General features: G+C 37.6%; 1 protein-coding gene across 1 annotated transcript in view; it reads left to right on the top strand.

The window, feature by feature from the left end:
- Positions 1-21820, top strand: part of jbug (filamin-type immunoglobulin domains fbug) — an 879391-nt gene extending 857571 nt beyond the window's left edge. Inside the window, exons 50-51 of the mRNA XM_090401914.1 lie at positions 18518-18685; positions 21510-21820. Of these exons, the coding sequence (XP_090258040.1) occupies positions 18518-18685; positions 21510-21820 (479 nt within the window). The remainder of the gene's footprint in view (positions 1-18517; positions 18686-21509) is intronic.
- The last annotated feature ends 605 nt before the right edge of the window (positions 21821-22425 follow it).

The following is a 22425-nucleotide window of genomic DNA, read 5'->3' as shown; positions in this document are numbered from 1 at the left end:
TCACCTAAAAATGTTCAAAAGAGTATAAATTCAGTTGGGTATAGTTAGATCAACTACATCAAATTCTCAAGAAAAATTTGGCATTGTTTCCATATAGAATTCAATTAGCACATGGATTGAAGCCATCTGACAAGTCAAATCAATTGTCTGTTGACATGGAAAACAGACAGCTTTGTTCTTTGCTCAAGTCTGTAAAACAGAAAGAATAAGTCAGAAATTTCACTGAAAACTTGATCATGAGCACTGAACTTCATTTCCATGTAAAGAGTTTTATTGATGTGTGTATGTGTGTGTGTATATGTGTTATATTGATATGTATGTATATGTATAATAAACCTGTTGATTTTGGCCATCAGAAAATCCTCAAATTTATAAACTACAAATACATTCCTTTCAATTAATTGTATGGTATAATGTTACTGCTGTAAAGGGGATCCGACTCTACTCTTCTTTGAGGAGGAAAATGGCAAGCAATACAGAAAAATAATAAGAAATTTTTTTTTTTCTTATTACTACATTTACAGCAACTACATCATGATATGTGGTTTCAACAAGTCAGAACTGCAGCTTGTGTAGTTCTTGATAGAATTAATAGCACTTTTGAAAACTTTCTCATGTTGATTAATTTTGGCCTACATAAGTCACCTGATTTGATTACTCCAGATTTTTTTTTTTTTTTTTTTTTTTTTTTTTTGTGGGGATCTTTGAAAGAAAGAGTATATATTAATAAGCTGCAACCACTGGTTTACCTAAAGAATAATATCAGAGAAGAGACTGAACCATTAACCAGCAATTTTAACAGCTATGATCGAAAATATCGTGCAAAGATTAGAGTTTTGTGAAGCAGCCACCTAGGGAACATTTTAAAGACATTATTTATCATAAGTATTACAATATTAAAATTCTGTTAGAATGCAGTAAATTTTGTTGTATAAAGTTTATAAATTTCATTATCATTTCAAAAATTTTTAACATAAGAATTGGTCTTGAGATTGTGGCCTGCCCATTACATACAACTGACAAAGACTCATCTGGGAGGTCCTTTTATCACACACACACACATCTCATCATACCGTGTCTTAAACACACTCAAACTCTTTGCAGACACCACACTCTCAGGCAAGGCATTCCGATCATTCACAACTCTGCACGAAAAAAACCTGCCTCTCACTCCCCTACTCACACCCTCTTTATACAGTTTCCAGGGATGACTTCTGGTTCTCCCCTGATCTTCCACTATTCTCTGTAGAACTTCTCCACCATTGATCTTATAACAACCCCTTACCAACTTGTAGGTCTCTATCATATCTCCCCTCTTCCTTCTCTCCACCAGACTCTGCAAATTACATCTTCTCAATCTTTCCTCATACTCAACATTCCAGAGGTCAGAAACTACCTTAGTCAGTCGCCTTTGGACCCTTTCCAACATCTCTTCATCCTTCTGAAAACCCGGTGACCAAATCTGGGCCAATAGTCCATGTGTGGCCTAATCAAAGCCTTATACAATGGAACAAGAATCTCCCTACTTCTACACGTCAGTGTCCTCTGCATCATTCCCAGAAGTCTTTGTGTTGTATTGTAAAATAAAAATATGGATAATATTTTTATCAATACTTATAAGTTATTTAATAATATTTCCAATACTTATTCCAAGTATAAGTTACTTACAAGATAATACTTATAAGTATTACCCATATTATATTTTTAGCTTATTAGTTGGAATGCCGTAATTTTTGTGGACATGATAAATGATCTGATAGTGGCTGCCTACAAGTATATGATAATAGATAAAAAATATAAAATAAAACATCTGAATTTATCCAAATATTTTATTTTGTGGATCACTTTCTTAAACTTCCTAGAAAGATACCAATGTACTTTCATAAATATTTAGCACTAATATACCCTAATAACTTACAGTATTAATGCTTTATGATAGTAATGGTTGGTAAAAATGTGCTTACATTAGTACTTAGCAACTATATATCCTGTATATAGCTTACATTATTAATTATGATAGTGATGATTGATATAAATGACCAGAGAGGTAGTGTGAATTGGGTAGCAAGAGGATGGATATTGATGTTAGGGGTTGCGCAGCAGAAAAGTGTGAGAGAGAAGATAATGAGAGTATTATGTAGGTATGATAATGCAATATTCAGGAGAAGAGTAGTAATAATGAATGAATGAGATGACAATGAAAAGGTGTAGGAAGAGAGGTTTGGAATGTATAAATGCCTGGAGTGCATTTGATTATGGAAGGGAGCTGTATGCAAGACATGGGTCACATTTGAAAACAGGAAATAGGCATTTGGAGAGGCTGTTATTTTCCTGGCAAGTAAGTGCATTAGAGCAGGGAAACTATAATTGCTAATGAAAATAGCAGGGAGGGCTTCATGTGAGAATTCAAGTGGCATGAAAATGAGAGGAGATAGTATATTGGTGAATAATGATAAATAATGATATACTGACAGTGCACTTCTTCTTATTATTGTGCTATCTTCTATCGAAGGTCAGCGACCATCTTGGCGAACAAACTGCGCTCTTGTACTAATCTGAGCAGTTGTGCACTGCTCTTTCCTGTCCAAAAGTGGATACCATTTTGAGCCCGGAGATTCTTCGCACCCCTGTCCCATTTAAGGGACGCCGGGAACTTGGGGCCAATTGTAAGGGTTTGCTCGCCATGGTGGTGGTTCTGGAGATAAGGTAGAGCAGTAGTTTCTCCGTTTGCTTTCTGCTCCGCAGTATTACAGATGTACACAATATAATCATATTGCCATCTGCAAATCTCTGATGACAAGCTTTTCCGTCATCATTTGGCTTCAACCTTGTGTCAGTACTGACAATGCTGCTTCCTAATGTCAGGGGCAGTGACCCCAGCAGGTACTTATTTAATGGCGGCACTACTCGCCATGTCACCGAGTTGTCATTGGGCTTTGTGAGGTTTTAAGAGAGACAGAGTTGCCACTTCTGCTCCCCCACGCCCTGATAGCTCAGTCGCTGTTGGTCCACGGCTGCTTATTCACCAGATTGCTCTGCTTATATCGCAGCAAACCTCCATATCTGAAGGCTGTTCCCCGATCTGCCACCTGGGGACGCACCCGGTAGTAGTCAGCTCTGCCCCGGGTATATTGGTGAATAATGATAAATAATGATATACTGACAGTGCACTTCTTCTTCTTATTGTGCTATCTTCTATCGAAGGTCAGCGACCATCTTGGCGAACAAACTGCGCTCTTGTGCTAATCTGAACAGTTGTGCACTGCTCTTTCCTGTCCAAAAGTGGATACCATTTTGAGCCCGGAGATTCTTCGCACCCCTGTCCCATTTAAGGGACGCCGGGAACTTGGGGCCAATTGTAAGGCTTCATGTGAGAATTCAAGTGGCATGAAAATGAGAGGAGATAGTATATTGGTGAATAATGATAAATAATGATATACTGACAGTGCACTACTTTTTCTATATAAAAATTTCAGGAGTGTTAGGACTAATGGGAATCAGTTTCTAGCATCCTTGATTGACTTATGCTATTCAAAGATTAGTGATACTAGTGAAACTTGGTTGACAGAGGAGGATGTTCTGACAGCAATAGAAATTATTATTATTATTATTTGACACTGGATGGGCAATAGGAAACTTATTCACATTTGATTTAAAAAACTCTGGATCTTATTCCTTGTGAAACACATAGTAGAACACTGATAATAATAATGATAAATAATGATATACTGACAGTGCACTACTTTTTCTATATAAAAATTTCAGGAGTGTTAGGACTAATGGGAATCAGTTTCTAGTATCATTGACTGACTTATGCTATTCAAAGATTAGTGATACTAGTGAAACTTGGTTGACAGAGGAGGATGCTCTGACAGCAATAGAAATTATTGTTATTATTATTTGACACCTCGAGGGAGGACACCTGCTCTACAACTCCGTCTCCACCATTCACTCACCAACGCCATCTACCGCCAACCACCACTGGTATTTCCACAGACCATCACAAACATCCATGCCCAGGCTGGATGTTGAAGTATATAATATATTTCAGCAGGATGGGGGGGGGGGGAATAAATGGAGTGGCAGAGTGTTACTTATGACACATGACGAGTTGTGCTCTCTCAGAATGGAAAATCAGAAGATAAATTGTACTGATGTGCTTGAGAGTGTATACTGTGAGATAGTGAACCAGATATTTAGTAGGATGTCTCCATGCTGGAGAATATAGTGGGTGATGAGCAGGAAATGTTTAGGCAATTTTTTTTATTTTATTTTTATGGAGAATCCAACCACAAGAGTCAACATGCAGTACATTAGTGCTATGGATGGGCAATAGGAAACTTATTCACATTTGATTTAAAAAACACTGGATCTTATTCCTTGTGAAACACATAGTAGAACACTGTTCCAGAGAGCAGCAGTGGAAGGGATAAACGAAGAAGAGAAGAAATTAGTTAGTGGGATAGAATGTGTAGGTTATAGTATGTTTAGGAGAGACAGAGAGAATAAAATTGGGGGAGGGGTGTTATTGATGATAGCTGATGAACTGCAGCCAAGGAGAATTGAAGTATTGCAGGATAGTGAAAGGAACTCATTTAAGGCTATTTGGTGTGAGATTGATACTGGCAGAATAAAATATACAGTTGGGTGCTGCTATAGACCAGGTGATGGAATAGATGGTGGAGATGGTATGCATAAACAAATTGATGAAATGAGTGGAAGGAGGGTAATTATTATGGGGGATTTCAACTATGGTAACATTGATTGGAAGGAGGAGAGGACACATGTGAGGAAGGAAATGGATTTTATTCAATTATTAAGGGATAACTATCTGAAACAGCATGTAATTGAAAATACTAGGGGTGTGAGAGTGCTTGACCTGGTAATAGTATCTGAGAATTTGACTGTAATGAATATGACCATGTTGCCACCTATTGGTGAGAGTGACATAAGGTCTTGACCTGGGAGGTGGCTAAAGGTGTGAAATTTGTGATTAAGACAGGGTATATGTGGAATTACCGTGCTGGCAAGTATGACAAGCTTAGGAGATTGCTTGGATCAGTGCCATGGCATGTACAACTGCAAGGGCTGGACGTCGATAGAGCATGGGAAGTAATCAAAGAGCATTTACAGGAGGTTATGGCTGATTGTATACCTAAGGTCCGAATAGTGAAACAAGGAGGGGTTAAATGGATGAATAACACCATGAAGCTTGAGCTGCAAAAAAAGAAACAACTATGGAGGGAATTTAAAGAAAGGGGTGACCTGCAGGCACACGAACGGTATAAAGTACAGGCCAGAAGGGTAACGAGTGTGGTAAAAACAGCAAAAGCCGATTATGAAAGGAAACTAGCTATGCAAGCAAAAGAGAATCCCAAACAGTTCGTTCAATATGCAGCAAGCAAGAAAAAAACTGTACATGGCAAAATGATTTTAAGGAATGACGATGGTAAAGAGTTCACTGAACCATGAACCAGTCGATATAGTGGAGTTACTGAGCACGCACTTTGCAAAAGTATATCATCCAGGTGGTGACGTTGAAAAAATGAAGGAACCATTAGTTTATATGGGAATTGTGATGAATGAAGTGGAGGTGAATAGTCTATTACAGAACCTTAATGTGAATACATCTGTGGGATTGGATGGTATACCAGCACGGGTCTTGCATGAAGCAGCTAATAAATTATCAGTGCCCTTGACCATGTTGTTTAATCTGAGTCTCAGGTCTGGCTTAGTCCCGAAGGCATGGAAAGAGGGGAAAATAGTTTCACTGCATAAAGGAGGATCCAAGACTATGGTTGCAAATTACCGACCGATCAGCATATCAGGAGTCGTTGTCAAGGTCTTGGAGAAAGTAGTCAAGGAAAAAATACAGGAATGGATTGATGAAAATGAGATACTGTACAGAGGACAGCATGGCTTTGTGAAGGGTAGATCATGCCTCAGTAACTTGCTCAAATTTTATAACAAGGTGACGGCTGAACTGGATAAGGGAAATGGGTTTACAGTGATACTGCTGGACCTGGCAAAGGCGTTTGACAGGATACCACATGGAATTCTAATCCGTAAACTACAACATATGGGAATGGATATAGGGTTGGTGAGATGGATAGCTGGGTGGTTGATGGAGAGATATCAAAGAGTAGTTTATTCAGGAGTAGAGTCCAAAAAACGGCCTGTGACTAGTGGTGTGCCACAGGGTTCTGTTCTTGGACCACTGCTGTTTAATCTGTTCATTAACGATATAGGGAAGGGTCTAAGCGGGACAGTTCATTTGTTCGCTGATGATGCAAAGTTGGGTAGGGCGATAGTGAATGCAGAAGATGTCAAAGTCTTGCAAGATGACTTAGATAGATTGGAGTTCTGGACTAAGGAGAATGGATGTCAATTTAATGTGACAAAATGTAAGGTTATGCATTTCGGAGTGAAAAGATTAGCAGCAGTATACCACATTGGTGGAACTGTACTCCAAGAGATTGATGAGGCCAGGGACTTGGGAGTGTTGGTGGATAGGGAGATGAAGTTTAGGGGACACGTTGCGAAAGTAGCTAAATCAGCTCATCAACTCACTTGGTTGTTGAAAAATACCTTGACGAGCAAAGAAAAACAAGTTATTGTACCTCTGTACCGAGCCCTGATAAGACTTCATCTCGACTACTGTGCCCAGATTTGGTCACCTCGGTTCCTTCTTGATGGGGAGGAGGTTGAGAGGATCCAGAGGCGAGTGACTAAGATGATAGCAGGTCTATGGAATGAACCATATGAGAACAGGTTGAAGATTTGTGGGTTGCAGAAACTAGTTGATAGGCGGAAAAGGGGAGACATGATTGAGACATTCAAATTGCTAAAAGGATTCTATAGGATTAATTCAGATGATATTTTTGAGATCAGGACTGGTGGTGGGAGAACTAGGGGACACCCATGGAAGCTGGGCAAGAGCGTGGTTAGCAGGGGGTGTTAGAGCTGGGTTCTTTACTTTTAGAGTGGTAAATGAGTGGAATAAGCTGCCAGAGTCTGTTGTGGGTGCTATGACAGTGAGCGAGTTCAAGGCAAGGTATGATAGATACTGTGAGAATGTTGAACAGCTGCGTGAACATGATGTTTAGGGCCTCCCTCGATGAGTCTAAGGACTCCTGGAGTAGCCGTGGTAATAATAATAATAATAATAATAAATTTATTCTGTGGGTATGGGGTTCAGCTGTGAGAGGGTGCATGCATTTGAACAGATATGTAAGAGGGGTGGGAATTATTGATGCCAATTCTGATGAACAGCAGCCACAGAAGTATTTATGGATGATGCAGGCTGCAGAGACTGAATGCTTGTGCGAAAACAAGTGGGGTATATTAGTGAGAGGAATCAGTCTAATTGCTCTTTTTTTTGTATAAAATCCAAAAGTTCGGAGCTGTTCGGGGTTAAAGTAATACCTCGTGTGAAAGAGAAAGACTAATTTTTTGAATGCAGAGGAGGCAACATTTTCATATGTTTGTGCCAAGAGAGAGAGATTTGAGGTTAGAGTTATTCTGAGAAGGTAAATCTCACCTTGAATAGAGATTTGGGTACTGTCATGGCAAGGGTAACAGAGCTGTCTTTTGCTAGCATTGAAGTTGATAAAGTTATCCAAACCCCATTGAATATTTTGAAGATCAGAATTTAAGGTAAGATTTGAGTTCTGCAGGTTGTCGTGATTTATGCTTTGCAAGATTTGTCAAATGAAAACAAGGAATACAGCGTACTGTCATCAGAACTATGTACTGAATTGGCAGTCAGCAGGAAGAGGGTGGGCAAAAGAACAGAGTCTTGAGGGACCCAGCATTAGTTGCATAGATAGAAGATAATGAACCATCTGGCCAGAAAGCTGGCTACCAAGTTGCAGAAGTCAAGGGAAAGACCAATGATGGGAGTTTCTTAATAGGCTTTTGTGCCAGTCAAAAACCTTGGAGATATCAAGAGAAACCACTTGAGATTCTACAAACCTTTCCATGGTGTTTCTAGAGATGGGTGACATAGGTAAGTAGATCCCTTGTAGAATCGAAGTGATGGAACCCACTGACAGTCATTTATTAGATGAGAGTCTTTAAGGTAGTGTAGGAGGTGGTTGTTGATGGTTCTTTTCATTACTTTAGAAAGAATTGAGGTGAGAGAAATTGGATGGTAGTTTGAAGGTAAAAATTTGTCACCCTTCTTAGGAATAAGTTGTGGGCTAGTTTCCAGACTTCAGGATAGATACCAGTGGAATAAGAAAGTGTAAATAGGTGTCATAGAGTGGGAGTCAACTCTGAGGCACAGACCTGTAGAACAATTGGAGGAATGCCATCATGGCCAGGAGACTTTTTTAGTATCCAATTTGAGCAAGATTTTTCTGATCTCTTTCTGGTGAAAGTCAAACATGTCATTGGGTGTGAGTGCTTGGAACAGTTGGGGTACATTTGCCATGATTAGCTATACAAAAATTAGATTAGAAGTAAGAAGCCAGAAGGTTGTCTTTTCTGTGGGTGATGATGCAATAGTGCCATCTGGGTGTAATAGTGGTGGGAGTAGTGTTGGGTAGAAGTTATGGCCAATAGTTTTGGCCAGAGCTTAGAAGGCATGGCTGCTGTTTGGACAGGATGCAAGTTTCTCGCTTTTAGCTCTATCAAAATAAGTTTTCGATGTGGTGATAATTTTCTTGCATTTATTCTGAGCTTTGATGTAGGCAGTATAGGAAGATGGAACTTTGCATACTAATCAGTTGCAGAATGCCTGACTCTTCTTTTGTACAGCCTTGGTGCACCTGTGGGATAACCAAGGCTAAGATAGGTGTCAAGAATTTAGGGTGGAGCAGTGAATAAATGTTTCTGTGCCAATGGGAATTATTTAAGTGATTCATTCTGCACATAGGTTTGACTCAGGTGGCTGGAAACAGTAATCCTACCAAGGAAATGTGGCATAAAAATTGCAAGGATCATCCCACTTGGCTTTCTGGTAAATATCATACAATGTGTGGATGTGAGTAGTTGTGCATGTGTTGCTCCTTGGGGGAAGAGATCTGCACTACATTTGATTCAAGATGCCTAGAGGGCTGACACCATTTACAATGTACTTAGATGGGTCACTAGTCAGGAAGAGATCCAGGATGTTTGGAGAGTGGTTGGGGTTGTCTGGTATTCTTTTGGGCATGTGGACAATTTATGTGAGATCATTTGTGATTACATAAGTCTCAGCCTCGCTATCTACTTGATCTGTGCAGTTGGAAGCAGACAACCAGTTGGTGTTGTGAATATTAAAGTCTCTGTGTAAGATGATTTTACTGTTTAAGAGTTGAATTGAAGAGAATCGACATTTAAGGAAAGGTGATTGAAGAGTTCAGAGTGGTGACATTAGGAGAGTGAGAGAGAGACAGCATATGAATTTGGTAGAATGAGGTATAGTGATTTTTAACCAAATGAGGTCAAAATTAGAAAATTCCAGGTTGCATTCTCCTGGCATAGTATATCGAAGCAAACATACATATGTTTGCTTCGATATACTATGCTCTTAGGTTAAAGGAGTCAAAAAGTGTATAGTTGGGAAAGCAGAGATGAGTAGTATTTGAGGAAGTTAAGATTTGAGTTTCTGTCAGGAACAGCAGATGAGGTTTTGCAGACTGGAGGTGGAAGTGAGCATCATTAATCCACATATATTTGTGAAATGGATCGAAGATTTTGTGAAGTTTACTTTTGACCACATGGGTCTCACATGTTCCCTATGCAGTGTTTGGGATGAGATTTTCACACTGGTTATTTATAGAGTTTGATTTTCTCACTAGTATTCCTTCTTTATAATTGATTGTCCATGCTTCGTCTTCACTTTGATGTTTCTTAGTTCTTATCATAATTGGCATAGGTCATATCTGGCTAGGCTCATGCATGTGATGCCAGGCTGGTATGTTTTGACTTGATGTTCATGGCTGATATGAATGCATATCTTCTTGTCAGGGTATCATTGGTCACTTTTATTAAGTGCGAGAAGTTTGTTCCATCTCTCTGTGTAATCATGGGGCCCAAAGTAGTGACACCTGATAATTTTCTTGGAGTTAAAGTTGGATTGTTCAGCGAGCCTGCAAATGTCATCATTTAGTGTTGCATCAGTTTCAAAATGGAAATTTAGGATCATGGCATTGTACTTTCTGTGTTCTGCCTGGATCATGTCTTGGACAGATGGAGCAGTGAGGTTGCAAAGCATGCTGGTATTGTCTGCAGCAGTAGGCATGTTAGCTTCGAGACACTGATCGTGGATTGCTTCGAGCTTTTATTTTTCAGTTGTGTCAGTTTTCCAGGAGAAAGTTTTGTTGAGCATGATAAGTCACTGGTCCAGGCTATCCATGTACTTGCCGAGATTTAGGAATGGTTTAATAGTGTGTGTGTGTGGGGGGGGGGGGGCACAGGGGACAGAAAATTACTAGCTGAGGTTGCTTTCCTTTCAGTTTGAGCTCCATTTCATCAATTTTGGCACAATTGGCATGAGTCCACTGACAACAAAAATTGCATAGTAAACTCTCTTTCTTTTCCATAAGATCTAGTTTGTAGCTTTGGCATTTTAAAGCTTCAAGAGGTCTGTCTGCAGTAGTGAGACTCAAAGCGTTTTGTCATTTCTCTGTTTCATTGCTGCCATTTTTGCTTCATGCTGCAGGCATGGTTACACTTGGGCTTGCTGTGGCTTATGTTCTCTCCACAACATGCTGCCCCTCAAGAAATACAGTTCATTTATTACTGTAAGAGGTATCCTCTGCTCAGTTTACATTGCTATAGTTAAAATCCCCCATAATGATGTGCTTGCTGTGGCCAATTTTAAAATATGAAAAAAACTTTTTTTAAATGCTTTAGAGTTCCTGTGGTTGGTTTAGTGTAGAGTTCTTGAGAGCTGTTGCTGTGCATTCTTTTGGGGCAGAAGGTTAAAGTGAAATTGCCTCTGAAATGTTTTAATAACAGAGCACAATTTCCAAGTAACAATCTGAAACATCCCCTGGAGGTTACTTGGAGGAATTTAGTTTGACAAATGCAAAATGAGTGATTATTATAGGGGATTTTAACTATAGCAATGTAAACTGAGCAGAGGATACTTCTTACAGTAATAAGTGAACTGTATTTCTTGAGGTGCAGCATTGTGGAGAGAACATAAGAATCAAGGATACTAAGAAAAAACAAGAAAATAGTAATTAAGAGGGTAAGAATTGAATTTTCTTCATTGGAAAATGTTTAAAAATAAGTTTAAGGAGTGATATTGCTAGACTTTACTGTCTAAGGATCTGCTGTTCTGTCTTGGAGAGCAGTATCAGAGAGTAGGTAAGTTTCAAGTGGAATTCTTCAGTGCTCAGCTCTAAAGCTTTACCTGCAAAATCTTTATGTTATCAGTGGTATTGTTGTTGGATTATAGGGAACTGGTTGTAGTATAGAACTTTCTGCTGCTATAAGAGGCAAGCAGTATCCTGTAAATCATTATGCCAGAAGCCAGTAAGCTAAGAGGCTGCATTCTTGAGTTATATATTTTTGTAACGTCATGTTTGAGTGGTTTGGTGATTTTCTTCTCCAGCTGAAATGACAAATTTTAAGGGGCAAAGAATCTGCATCAAATTTTGCTTCAACCTAAAAAAAAAAAAAAAACACTGTTGCAGGAACCCACCAAATGCTTCAGGAAGAATTTGATGATAATGCAATGAGCCAGAGCAAAACGTTTTTTTTTTTTTTTTTGGTACAGACACTTCAAGGATAGATAAACATCTATCTGTAGACAATGATGAGCGTTCTGGACAACCGTTGACAAGCACAACATACTGGAAAACATTTCAAAAGTGCATAAGGCTATCCCTGCAGATCATAGGTGAATGTCCAGACAAAATGAAGAATGACGACTGGGTTCTCCACCATGACAACACATTCGCTCACATATCACTTGTTGTTTCACAGTTCCTGGGCTTCCAAAAACACAATGGCATCATTTTGACACAATTGAGGAGATCCAGGAAGAATTGCAGGAGGTGCTCAACATAGTCACACTTGAGGACTTTCAGGGATGCATGCAATCATGAAAAAACTGCCTGGGATCGCTGTATACATGCCCAAGGGAATTACTTCAAAGGAGATGGTGGAAAATAGCAGTTAGGGCAATTTTTTATTATGGTCATATTCCCCAAGCTTTTGGGTAACACCTCATATAGATATGAGGCTGCCTGCTCTCTTGGTTGAGCTTTGAAGAAGTGGAGGAAGCGTTTAGATCTTGGGATGATAGTAAATAGAAATAAATAAGGACACGAGGTCATCCCTGGAAGTTGCAAAAGGAAATGGTGAATAAGAGGGTGAGAAGTAGATTTTCTTCATGGGGAATGGTTGGAGCCTGGAGTGCATTGTCTGAGAATGTAGATGGTGAATAAGTTTAAGGAGTGATGCTAGACTTTATGTTGCCTAAGGTAGGACCTTCCACAGTGAGTTATGACTCCACAGAGTTCATGAATAATAATAAGAGTAACAACCATGTTATTTTATCAAAAGAGCAAGTCTAAGGAAGGCAAACTTTAACACCACCTAACATAAATTTATTGAAAACCAATGTCAGTCAGATACAGAACTGGTATTTAAAATACAAATATTTTTTGAAAAAATTTAGACAACAGCAATTTTATTCACAACAGTTATTTAAATGAAATTTTTGAATATAAATTGTTTTATTTGCTTGCACAAATTCAGTTTGAATTTCATGTTTTGAATGGTGGTTAAGGCATTGGAGAAATTGATGAATGACAGAATTCAGGACTGGGTGGATAGGAATACAATACTTTTATGAGGGCCAATACGGTTTTGTGAAGGATAGATCTTGCCTTAGTAATTCGCTTACTTTGTATAATGAGACCTTTAATAAAGCAGATCTGGTCACCTGTATTTTGTGGGGATGAAGAAGTGTTGGAGAGGATCCAAAGGTGAGTGACAATGATTGTGGTAGATTTATAGAATGCTCCCTATGGGAATAGATTGAAGGTCTGTGGGCTGTAAAAACTAGCTGTTAGAAAGAAAAAAGAGGGTTCTAAGGGATGGTAATTGTGTAATATTATGAAGTCCTTGACTTCATGATATATAACATATAGCCTCTCTCTCTCACTCAAATACAACCCTCACCTTCTTGTGGTAGAACCTGTTATCACAAACGAGGCTTTGGTGACTGGGTATCAATGGTACAACCAAAACATCTACATGAGAGTAAATGCTTGTGTATAAAATGCATTTCTGGATGCTGAGGTAGCAGCTCTACCACCAGAATAGGAACTCTGTGGGCTAACAACCTGCAAGTCTCTGAAAATTTAAATATTGTTTTCGAGTCCGATAAATGCAGAAATCGAACAGACTCCTTGGTATCAAATAAAGCTTGGAAAATTAGGACACAAATTGGCCAATGGAATGTTAAAACACTCTATCAAACAGGAAAACTAGCACAACTAAGAAAGGAGATGGAAAAATATAAAATTGAATTATTGTGAGTTTGCAAAATAAGATGGGATGGTATTGGTAGAATAAATTTTTCCAGTGGAAATGTGTTTCTTTATTCAGGAATGCCTAATAGAACTGATATACATCAATATGGAGTTGGAAACCAGTTTCAGAATGAATCTTCTTCTTCTTCTACTATGCGTTATTCCCGCTTCCCATGCAGGGTCCGCGTGTTACTTTTAGATGCGACTTCTTGTTAGTACTGCTCCCAACCGACCCGTCGCCTGGTCTGCCGCTGGGGGGGATATATTTTTGACTGTAGAGGCATATGTTCATGGGGCTGGTTTGCCTGTTTGCGGGATGAAAAACGCCAGATAAACTGGCGGAAAAAACCCTACTGACCGTGCCCAAGACCGGCTAACTTGGCTAAGCCTGAGGAAGATCCTCAAATTCCTCATGTCTACAACAGGAATCGAACCTGGGACACTCCTTCCCCAGGCATATGGTTGTGAAGCACAAAGCCACTAGGCTAACCGTGCGGTAGTTTCAGAATGAATAATAACAGTAAATCTTAAAACTAAATTTGGAAGGATAAGAGTTGTTCAGTGCTATGCCCCAACTGAGAATGCTTCCTTTGAAGAAAAAGAAAAGTTTTACAGTCTAGTTGATAAGACTTAATGATGACACATGGTAATGAGAGCATACTTCTCATGGGTAACTTCAACACTAAAGTTGGTACAATAATGAGGGTCAGGAGAATGTGATGGGCAAGCATGGTTTGGGAGAGAGAGAAATGTAAATGGTGAACTGTTGGTGGAACTGTGCAGCCTGGGCATCACCAAATGGCAAAACACAGAATCAAGTAGATGATATTGCCATCAGCCAAATGTGCAGGAAAATTTTATTAGATATCCAAAATAAAAGAAATGCTGATATTGGCTCAGATCATTACCTAATAATAGGATCTGTGCAGGTTTTATATTTTTTAAAAATCATCAGTGGAAAACATTTAATAGACAGAATTTGATATTGCTAAATACAAAATGCAAAAGTCTGTAATGAGTTTAAAATAAAGTTAAGGGAAAATATGGATATTAATTTTGATAAAGGAGAGGATATAAGGAATGGTGATATAGAGACTAAATGGAAAAAGGTAAAAAAAGATCCTAATGATACAGCAGAACATGTTTTAGGATATGCTAAAAGAAAGAAAGAAAGAAGAATGGTTATTGCTAGAAATTTGGAGACTAGTGGATGAAAGGAAAAAAAATAAAACTGAAATTATGTGCAAGAAATACTCCCCAAAAGGAAACTTTTTGAACTTAAAGATAAATGACCTGTTGGCCAAGTGGTTAGTATATCTGCTCTCCAGTCAAAAACAGGCTGTGGGTTCAAATCCCATCATGGGCATGGATGTTTGTGATTGTGTGAGAAAATAGATGGTGATGATGATGTAGATGATGATGGAAGTTGCAGTTCGTTGTAGAAGATGCCAGGGAGTCTTTTGACTCCCTGGAGGTGTCACATAATAATAGTAATAATAATATTTTTAGATTATTAGATATCCAGGTATTTGCTTACGCTTGGAATCGCCGAACTTTATATAGTTTTTACTATATTCGGCACGAAACTCTTTGAGTTTCTTATTCGGCTGAGAAACTATATGGGATGTAATATCCCTTAACTTAAACAAGTTATATGTCGCCGAATTGAAGCCTTTGGCTCTTCATATATCTAATAATTTATTAGGACACCTCATGGCAAAACTCGTAGAAAGGTTGTAAGTTCTGTTCGCTACAAACTTGATATTAACTAGGTCTGCCTACTCACTGATGAGACCTCAATAAAGGTTGAAACCGGTCTGGGTAGTGACCTTCTCTCATAATGTCGAACAATAATACAGCTCCTAGGAGCTAAGTTCACATTATGGGTAAATATCAAGAATAGTGATCGGATCTTGTTCCACCTTTGACACGAGTTGCCTCAGCTTGCACTACCTTTAGGGTCAGTTGCTGCAGTATCCAGGTATTTGCTTACGCTTGGAATCGCCGAACTTTATATAGTTTTTACTATATTCGGCACGAAACTCTTTGAGTTTCTTATTCGGCTGAGAAACTATATGGGATGTAATATCCCTTAACTTAAACAAGTAATAATAATATTTTAAATAAAGTTAAGACAAGTTTTAGAAAGGATAAACAGCAGTTATTTGAAGAACTGGTATCTAGGGTACAACAAGCTGCAGACAAGTATAATAGTAAAGCGTTACACAGTATTATAAGAAGACTTTCTGGATCTCAATGGAAAAATTCTAGTGTCAACAGAAGAACAATTGGAGGGTGGAGACAACATTTTAGTCAAATCTTCAACAATAGCAGTGATAGAAGACAAACAGAAATAAAAAAAAAGGAGTAGATGAATTAAAAATTGATACCAACCCACCATCTAAATTTGAGATTAAAAAAAGCTATTAAAAATGAAAAATGGGAAAGCAGGACATGATGGTATCACGGCAGAGGCTCTAAAATCTGACACCACAACAATCACAGATATGCCCTACCTACTATTCCAAGATATCTGGGAAAAAGAGACATTCCCTGGTGATTGGAATACAAGAATAATAGATAATAGTAAAAATACCAAAGAAAAAGAGATTTAGGAAATTATAATAATTGGAGGGGCATAAACCTGCTATGTGTCATTCACGAAATTTTCTGCAAAATTATTCTTTTAAGAATTTAATATTTTAGATGAGGGCATGAGAAGAGAACAGTCTGATTTTAGGCTAAATAGATCATGTATAGACCACATTGATACCTTAAGAATAATAATCGATCGGTTAGATGAATTTAACTCTCTTTTATGTTTACTGTTTGTGGATTATGAAAATGCCTTTTATTCTGTTGCTGGAGATTGTGTGTGGAATGCACTTCAAAACAAAGGATGCCACAGAAGATAATAAACCTCATACAGGAAGGATATAACAAATTCCAATGCCAAGTGCTGCATGATGGGTATTTGTTACAGTCCTTTCAAACTGTATCACACACATACATACATGAATATATCACACATATTCACACAGATACAAAATTAAAAATATTTAATGCATCTATTAAATCGGTTATTTTATATAGATGCAAAACATGGCTGGTTTCAAAGGAAATACAAAAAAAAAAAACTATGAACATTCATAAACCGATGTCTGCATGGCATACTTCAAATTTGGTGGCCACAAATTATTACCAATGAAGACCCTGGAAAAAATCAAATCAGCAAAAAGTCAACTTTGAAATCAGAAAACAAAAATTTAGATGGATTGGACATACACTTAGGAAAGATCATGAAGAAATCTGTCATGAAGTCCTGGAATGGAATCCACAAGGAAAGAGAACGCCTGATCATCCTAAAAATACATGAAGGAGATCAACTTTAATACAATGTGAGAAGAAGAGTTTTGCTGCACTAAGACCAGTAGCAAGGATAAGGAACCAATGGAAAGCATTTACAAACTCCTGATGGAATCTGGGAAAGAAAAGAGAAAACATAATGGAAGCATATAAGTTATTAAAGGGATTTTATAGAATTAATGCTGAAGATTTTTTTAGTACACGATGAGAAGGAAGAGAATGAGGGATCCCATAGAAATTGTGTAAAAGTGTGTAGTTAGCAAGGGATGTTATGGCTAGATTTGTTTGTTTGGAGAGTGGTGAATAGTTTTTAATGCTTCATTATTGACTGAGTTTAAGGATAAGTATGATATATTGTGTGAATAATGACTCTCCTGGGATGAGTCTTCTGACTTCATGGAGCTGTCTTTATAATAATAATTATGTCAGCAAACTATGAATAGGATTTGAGGTTATGGCTTGGTAAGACTTCTGTTCCAGATTTGAATAACCTCATGATTTTCTTCATGAGATTATTTTAAAACCAGAGCTTGTGTCCAAAGGTAGTTAAAGTTGGCTAGGAAGTTTGCTGAGAAGCAAGAGTGATGAACGTATATTTGTGAACATTAATTAATTGACAGGCCTTAAGGTAGTGAAGAAGTTCACTATTAATGACTTTCTCCTCCATTACTTTTGAAATTATTGAGAAGAGGATAGTGAGATGATCATTTGATGGCTGACTTTTATGATCCTTTCTAGGGACAGACTGGATAAAGACGCTCTCCTGTGCTGTTAGATAGATGCCAGATGAACTTGTGATGTGTGCTTGCACACACTGAATTGTGGTAGTTATCACTTTGTGTCATTCACACTGTTTTACTATACTTTTGTGATGGTATACTCTTAACAAGCTTTGCTGCCTCCTCTGAATTACATAGTACTATCAGAGACAGGTATAAAGAAGACTAATCAAGCATATCATTGTAGACTATGGCTGAAATTGCTTATACCTTCCAGAGCAAAAGATATTCTGCATCTGGGATTAAGCAGTATTAGGTTAGATTCTACTTTATGTACAGAAAGCCTGAACTGTATGGACTGTTCTGGAACATAATATTCCAAATTTCTGTAAACCTTCTACCTTTCCACTAACTTTCATGTAATATTTATACTTGGCAGAATTCTAATTTTGTCTGCCAAAGTTGAGAATGATTGCAGTCAAGAAAGGGATGAGAACTAGATTTTTATCCTATAGAGCAGTGTGTGTGTGTGATTGGAATAGATTGCCTTTGGAGGTGATGAGTGCAAGTAGTCTGAATGAATACAAGAAAAAAAAAAGGTATGACAGTTGGTATGGGTGATATGTGGCCTCTTTTGATGAGTCCCTGACTCCCTGGATATCTCTCTTAATAATAATAGTCAGGTCATCCCTTTTTTTTTTTTTTTTTTTTCCATTGCAGTTAATTTAATAATCTTTGCTTATGCACACTGCAGTAATTTGAACTGTATTGTAACTTTTTTGAAGATGCCTGGGAGAAGTATCAAAAATATTCTATTTTTTAACTTATGTTTGCTTATAATCAGTAGGTTTTTTCCCACCATTTTACATATGTGATTTTAATCTTAAATCTTATTGGTAATACTGAAAAATAAATACATATATAACCAATAACATAGAAATTTCTTATAAATAGGAAGTCCCTTTACACTTCGCATTGCTGGAGCTCCTGATGCATCAAAAGTTCGAGTGTATGGCCCAGGTATTGAACCAGGAGTGTTAGCTACTTATCAGAGTAGGTTCATTTGTGACACTAGGGGTGCAGGAGCAGGTCAGTTAACTGTCCGTATCAGAGGTCCTAAAGGTAAATAGTTTTCTTTACTGTTGTTATTATTTCTGCATGCTGTCCCATTATTATTATAATTACCATATCATATATTATTTTTATGGGTATTTAGCTTATTTTTGTTTAGGAGTTCCCCTTTTTATAATGTCATTAACTTTTTACTCAAATTTTAGGGCATTACTGATGTTTTATATAGACAGATATGTGAAAAATATATAAGAGGAATAATTCAGACATACCTTTGTAGGATGTTGCTGGCTGTCTTCTTATTCAGCGGTCTCACCATGTGGCGATATACATTCATCTGCTGTTAAAGGAAGGAAGGAAGTATGATTGAAAGGAAAGGGGATTGAAAAAAGTGTGGAGATAGAGAGATGTGGGAGAATTATTGGTGAGGCAAGGGGTATGTGAACTTTTTTTGAAAAACCTGGGTTTTTTATATTATTAAAGGTGGGCAGAGAATACTATGGGAGGGGGAGAAAATAAATTTTTTGGGGAAGGGGAAGAATGGGATAAGGTGGGAGTAGTGGGGGGTATAAGCTGTTTTGACATTGTGTCATCTTCAGAGCTCGAGGGGGGGTCAGAGTCATGACCTAATAAAATTAGGTCATGACTCCGACCAATAGGAAACATCACAGATACACCAAAGACAGAAACACCAAGCTGGCATGACATAGCTGTGTTGTTTCCTATTGGTCAGAGTCATGACCTAATTTTTATGTTATGGAGCTTCCAATTCTCAGAGATTATGTAGGGCTGGTGGATGTTTATTGAGTTTTTGTCACATTTTATTTTGAAAAATCTGTGTTAACTTCTTTATTTCTGTGTTGAGATAATTACGTGTAGTTGAAAACTTGTAAGCATTTTATAAACTGTGCTAGGATGACTGATTTCTTATAAATGCTTACAAGTTTTAGACTATATGTAATTATCTCAACACAGAAATAAAGAAGTTAACACAGATTTTTCAAAATTGAAACTACCCAACACTGCTAATAAATTACACCAACAAAACAGCAAAAACCTATCAAAACAATCCAACAAACAAAACAAACTTCCCAAAACAAAAAAATCACCAAACTGACATACATCCAGAACACATACAAAGCCTACAAATACATTTTCAAACACACCGACTATAAGCTGGTGTTTACCACGAACCAAAAAAAAAAATTGACAACGCTTCTAAAACTGTCTGCTGGTTAGCCTAGTGGCTATGCATTTTGCAACTGTATGCCTGGGAAAGGAGTGTCCTAGATTCAATTCCCGTTGACGACGTGAGGAGCTTAAGGATCTTTCTCAGCCATAGCCAAGTTAGCTGGTCTTGGGCATGGACAGCAGGGCCCCCCCCCCCCCCAGTTTATCTGGAGTTTTTCATCCTGCAAGCAGGCAAACTGGCTCCATGAACACACAGGCTACAGTCATAGGGTATAGTACTTAATTCCTCATTAAGTACTATAACAAAACAAAGAAATACTAGAACACCACAATGTGGTTTACAAATTTCCTTGCCAAAAAGATCGTGATGTCACCTACACAGGTTCCACTATCAGATCTTTATGGGCAAGACTACAAGAACACTTCTGTGACTGTAACATTCTTATTCCAGAACATTTAAACATTAAAAAACTCAACAACCAAAAGAAAAACAGAATACAAAATACAAGGAAAACAGAAATAACAGTCCACGCCCTTGAACAAAAACATACCCCCCAAATCGACAAGGCCATAATAATAGACATATAAGAAAATGAAACAATGCTTAGAATATCGGAAACGATAGCCATAAAATGTGACAAAAACTCAATAAACCTCTACTGGCCCTACATAATATCTGAGAGTTGGAAGCTCCATAACATAAAATAGTCATGACAACTTTATGTTATCAAGTCATGACTCCAACCAATAGGAAACAACACAGATACGCCAGCATGACATAGCCTCCACTTCCCCCACGAGCTCTGAAGACAACACACACTGTCAAAATGGCTCACACCTTGTTACTCCCTGATCTTATTTCATCATATCCTTCCCCTTCCCAAAAAATTTCTATTTTCACTCCCTCCCAAAGTATTCTCTGCCCACCTTTAATAATATAGAAAAACCCAGGTTTTTCAAAAAAGTTCACATGCCCCTTGCCTCACCAATAATTCTCCCATATCTCTACCCCCACACATTTTTCAATCCCCCTTCCTTTAACAGCAGATGAATGTATATCGCCACACACTATATATGAGACCAGCTCAGTAAATGTTACTGAGCTGGTCTCATACATAGGTGGCAGGGTTTTTCCTTACGGAAACTTGGGTTTTCATCCTGCAAAAACAGGCAAACCAGTGAGAAGAATACATGCTATTTACAGCTATAGCACACAATATACACAGGATTAACTGCCTATTGTAAGCAGTATCAGTTTTTAAGAAGAAGTCGGTAAGCTACTTGGCCATGACAGCCCATTGAGCCTACCATGAAAGGGAAGATTAGATGGAATTAAACTGGGTTTCCCACATCCTCTGCATTGTAGAGTATCATATTTTGAAACATTATGGGAGGGAGTTAGTTTTGTACGATCTCAATAATTAACACTATTTAGGATGATCGATATCAAGTCTCTCCTAGTGTTTAACTTCCCCCGTCCACACATTGCCATAAGATCAACCTGCTTAAAATGTAATATTCATTTTGTTCAGATTATTAGAGCAATGTCAAAATGTAAGATTCTGTAATCATTTAATAAAATTCTCTCTTCATGATTTTGCATGTACTAGTGAATGGGATTTTTTTTTTCTGAAATTAACTAATACTACACAAAAATTTTAATTTTGCATTTTTAATAATATAGGGGCATTCAGAGTGGAAATGCAACGTGAAAGCCAAAAAGATCGAACCATTTTGTGCAAATATGATCCCACAGAACCTGGTGATTATCGCATTGAAATTAAATGGTCAGGAGAACATGTACCTGGATCACCTTTCATTGTGATGATTTTTGACACTCAAGAAGAGCTGAATCATTATCTTCAAGGACAATATCATCCACCTTCTGGATCATCAGGACCTCCTCTTCCTCCTTCAGATTATTTTGGTGGCAGTATGACATACAGCACAGGTTTTGGACAAATGTCTTGGCGAGGTTCAACTGCAGAGTTGTAAAAGGTTTTTTTAGAGAATTTAAGTACTTAGTAATTTCTAAAGTGTTGTATACTGTTGTTAAAGTTTTGTAATTTACTCTTTCATTTATATTATTTCATTGTAGTAAAATATATAAAAATAGATAAAATGTGACATCACAATTATACCTGCACTTCATATATGTATCTAGAAGTTCATTCCATATGTCCATATGTACATTAATGCTGTTTATAATACATTAAGTTATATACTTACTATATGTTTTCATCATATTCAGTTGTTTAACCTTATGATTTCAAGGATAGGTATTTCAATAGGTGAAGATAGATAATTTACAATGGAAATTACCTAGACAAATCCAGTATTTAAAATCATCTTTTCTGATTTTATGTAATACATTAAACTTTAAAAACAAAAGTGTGCTTTTCAATTTACATTACAATAATTAAAACTGATAGTAAAATTATGCCGTGAGTAAATTTCAAGACTGTAGATCAGTCAGTATAGACAAAGCCCTTTGGTTGGAAAGACCTCGGTTCGATTCCCGTCCATGATGTGATAAAATCTTTATCTGGTTTTTTTTGACTAAAGGTGAGTTACTAGTCTCATACAGAGGTGGAGGGTTT

This window comes from Typopeltis vanoorti, chromosome 12 (assembly GCF_054136105.1).
Source record: "Typopeltis vanoorti isolate ZY-2024b chromosome 12, IOZ_Tvanoo_1.0, whole genome shotgun sequence".
Lineage (NCBI taxonomy): Eukaryota > Metazoa > Arthropoda > Arachnida > Uropygi > Thelyphonidae > Typopeltis > Typopeltis vanoorti.
This window is presented reverse-complemented; position numbering and strand designations above follow the sequence as displayed.